Here is a 3,172-nt window from a genome sequence, read left to right on the forward strand (position 1 = left end):
ACTGGCATAGGATGTAGTTAGGGTACCTCTTGCTTGAGACAGTAGTTATGCTGGACCTCCATCCTCTGAGCTCTGCTAGGGGTTATGTTGCTGACTCTGTGCTATATAAGTGCTGCCTCCTTGGCTGCCTTTGAAGTGGGATGTTGTTAGGCTTCCCTCGCTAAAGAGAGTCATCCTGCTGGAACCTCTGCTTTCTTAAGCACCACTGGGATAACAAAGCCTCCTTCGAAAGTTGTCCCAAGTGTAGGGTGTAGTTAGAACTCCTCTTACTTTAGAGAGTCATTACGCAGAGGCCAATGTGTTAGGATCTCCTTAGCTACTGGCTTTACAGATTGGAGTGTTGTTCCACTCCTTAGAGCTCTGTCTGGGCAGCATCATCAAGGTGTTAGACTGTCTGAGAGCCTTCTTGATAGCTATCCTAAGCTTTGGGCATATGTGTGCATCCTCTTGCTTCAGAGAGTTTTCATGCTGAGGCCTTGGTCCTTACAGCTCAAGTAGGCAGAAGTGTAAAGTTGTGAGACTCTTTTCAAATCTCCTTAGGCATTGGAATCCTCTAGAATTAAAAGCATTGACTATGTTGTTAGGCTATCTGAAAGCCTCCTTGGAAGCTTTCCTAAATGTGGAAGATAGTTGGGCCTTCTCACTTTAGAAAGGGGTTCTGCTAAGGCTTCAACTCCCCAGAGCTCCGCTGGGATATAGCAGTTCTGGGTTGTTAGACTTTCTTTGAAAGTGGTGTAAATCTTAGGGAATGACCATAGTGAATACTGTCCGTTCTGATGGTGCAGATCTAATAGGGATTGCTGACTCCGGCAGCTAAGACCGTTGAGTCATTATTTGAGTGCATTTGATCTGGGAGTCAATCCCCTCAGCATGGCATAGTCTCCTTCAGACACAAGTTCTACATTTTCCTCTGTACAGTACAGATAAAATGTCAGTAATTAAGAAAATGTTACAACACTGATTGAACTGTAAGATTAGATTTATCCATGATTAATACTGGAAGATGCTGCTTTACAGAGAGTGAGAGAGAGAGAAAAATGACATAAGGTCATAATCTCTTATAAAAGTCATAGAAATTACTTAAATCCCTTTGGATGGTTAATTTATTATTATTTTATATATATATATATATTATTTTTACTGTAAAACAATGATTTTAACCCTAACCCTAAAGACAGTAGAACAGTCACTACCTACATTTATAATCAGTTTTGGATTGAAGTAACGAGACTTGAGGTTGAAATGTGGGTTATGAACTCGATAATATTATCACGATGTAAAATCCAAAAGAAAACAACAACACATACATATTCAACATTTTAAGGCCTGTAAACAAATAAATAAATAAATAAATCTAACTTAAAACTTGTATTACTATACATTTGACTGTAATGCATTAAAACACCCATAATAATTATGGGAACAGTGATAATTACAAAAATAAATAAATGATAAATAAAAACACAAGGATAAAACATCAAGTTTTGCATGAAAAATGTGAAACAAAATTGTCATAAAAATAATGCTCTGTTTTTAAGTGAAAGGTGATCGTGACATATCTTTGTGAGAATCACCACATTTGACACCAGTTTTTATTACCACAGCAATTCCCACACTGTTCTTGTGGCTGTTGTCCAAATATCTCAGGGGTTCACAGATGAGCAGTGTTTGTCTGCAGAGATGAAGCACTCACCTCCCAGCGTGGCGAAGAAGCCTTCGATGTTGCAGCCGGTGACCCCCAGGACGAAGTACCCGTGCAGGGCGGTGTAGAGGGTGACGGTGAAGCCACCCACCACCATGAACAGGTCGGCCACGGCCAGATTGAGCAGGATGTAGTTGAGCGGCGTGCGCAGCTTCTTGTGCTGCACGGTGACGTAGAGCGTGAGGGAGTTGACGGGGAACGAAGTGATGATGAGGAAGAGCATGTACGCCGCCAGGAGCGAGTACTTCCACGGCTCTGCCAGATAGTACTGCGGCTCCTCAAACGGGCTCCGCACCACACCCGTCTTGTTGGACATGGGCACGTAGAAGTTCGGACCTTCCGTTCCATTCATTTTTGGTTGACTGGTCAAGGGATACAATGGAGAAGATTGATAGGTGAGAGTGGACCTTCTTCTCAGTAGAAAGTGACTGAGAGTGAGATCTGCTCTGCGGGACGCAAGCGCCTCTCTTATATGCCCCCCATGTGCTCAGATTAAGAGTAGATGAGAGATTACAGTGAGGTGCTGCAATTTGGAGGAATGGAGTTACGTGCAGATTGGGGTCAGAGAGGCCTAATAATCCACAAGGTTAAACGGCCACACAACAACAGCAACAGCAACCAACTCCCTTAACTTAATGGATCTGTCTCTGTAAGGGCCATTGCACAAAAACCACAAGTGCAGTCATTGGGCTGTATTGGGTCAGTGTTTTGTTTCCCAACATGTGAAATCCAACTGAATGTTTGTGGGTGTTTCCTGGGGCTTTATCCAGTACTGAATCCCAGACAGCTGCTCTGATGAAACTGTAGAAACACATGATTACTTACACAATGACAAAAACAATGAGTACCGCTGGACTAATTCTGGAGGGAAAGAGAGAGCTAAAGTTCATTCATTAACCATTAAACAGTCATGTTTCAGAGCGAGAGCAACACATCACAGCTCTTATCTGCTCAGGTTTGTGCTGTCGGTTTGCCACCGATGATGTCACTTCCTAAAGGAGGAGGAAACTGGCTTTTATTAGCTAAATTGACATTAAAAAACTATAAAGTGGTTATATTAATCAAACAATATCCCAAAGAAAACATTACAAACAGAAAATTCTTATTAAATATGTAATGGGGACATGGCAAATATATTTACTCAGACCCACTCCGAGGTATTGAAAGAACACAAAGAAAACATACACATATAGTTCACTTAATGGTTAAAACCAGTATGATATCAATGTTTTAAAAATAATATATGAAGACACTGAGCATGGGCACACTGTCAGAGCGCTGCAGTTTACCCACAATACCACACAGTAACATCAACACTCAGTTACAAAACTGTGTGCTTTTGCTCCTATTCCTTCTCATTGTTATCATTATTTGTGTGTAAATGTATGACTGAAATTTAATGTTACCAATGTGATTGGAAGGGGTTTTATTTTATTTATTTATTTATTTATCTAGGTCACACTTTATTTT

The 3,172-nt window shown here is 41.0% G+C and overlaps 1 protein-coding gene across 1 annotated transcript in view; it reads right to left on the minus strand.

Moving 5' to 3' along the window:
- The window catches only part of LOC113078003 (rhodopsin-like), a 6,099-nt gene extending 3,614 nt beyond the window's left edge, over nt 1-2,485 (minus strand). The window contains exon 1 of the mRNA XM_026250270.1: nt 1,694-2,485. Within this exon, the coding sequence (XP_026106055.1) occupies nt 1,694-2,054 (361 nt within the window). The 5' untranslated portion in view covers nt 2,055-2,485. The remainder of the gene's footprint in view (nt 1-1,693) is intronic.
- Between the last annotated feature and the right edge of the window lie 687 nt (nt 2,486-3,172).

The sequence above is a fragment of the Carassius auratus genome, unplaced genomic scaffold (assembly GCF_003368295.1).
Source record: "Carassius auratus strain Wakin unplaced genomic scaffold, ASM336829v1 scaf_tig00023751, whole genome shotgun sequence".
NCBI lineage: Eukaryota > Metazoa > Chordata > Actinopteri > Cypriniformes > Cyprinidae > Carassius > Carassius auratus.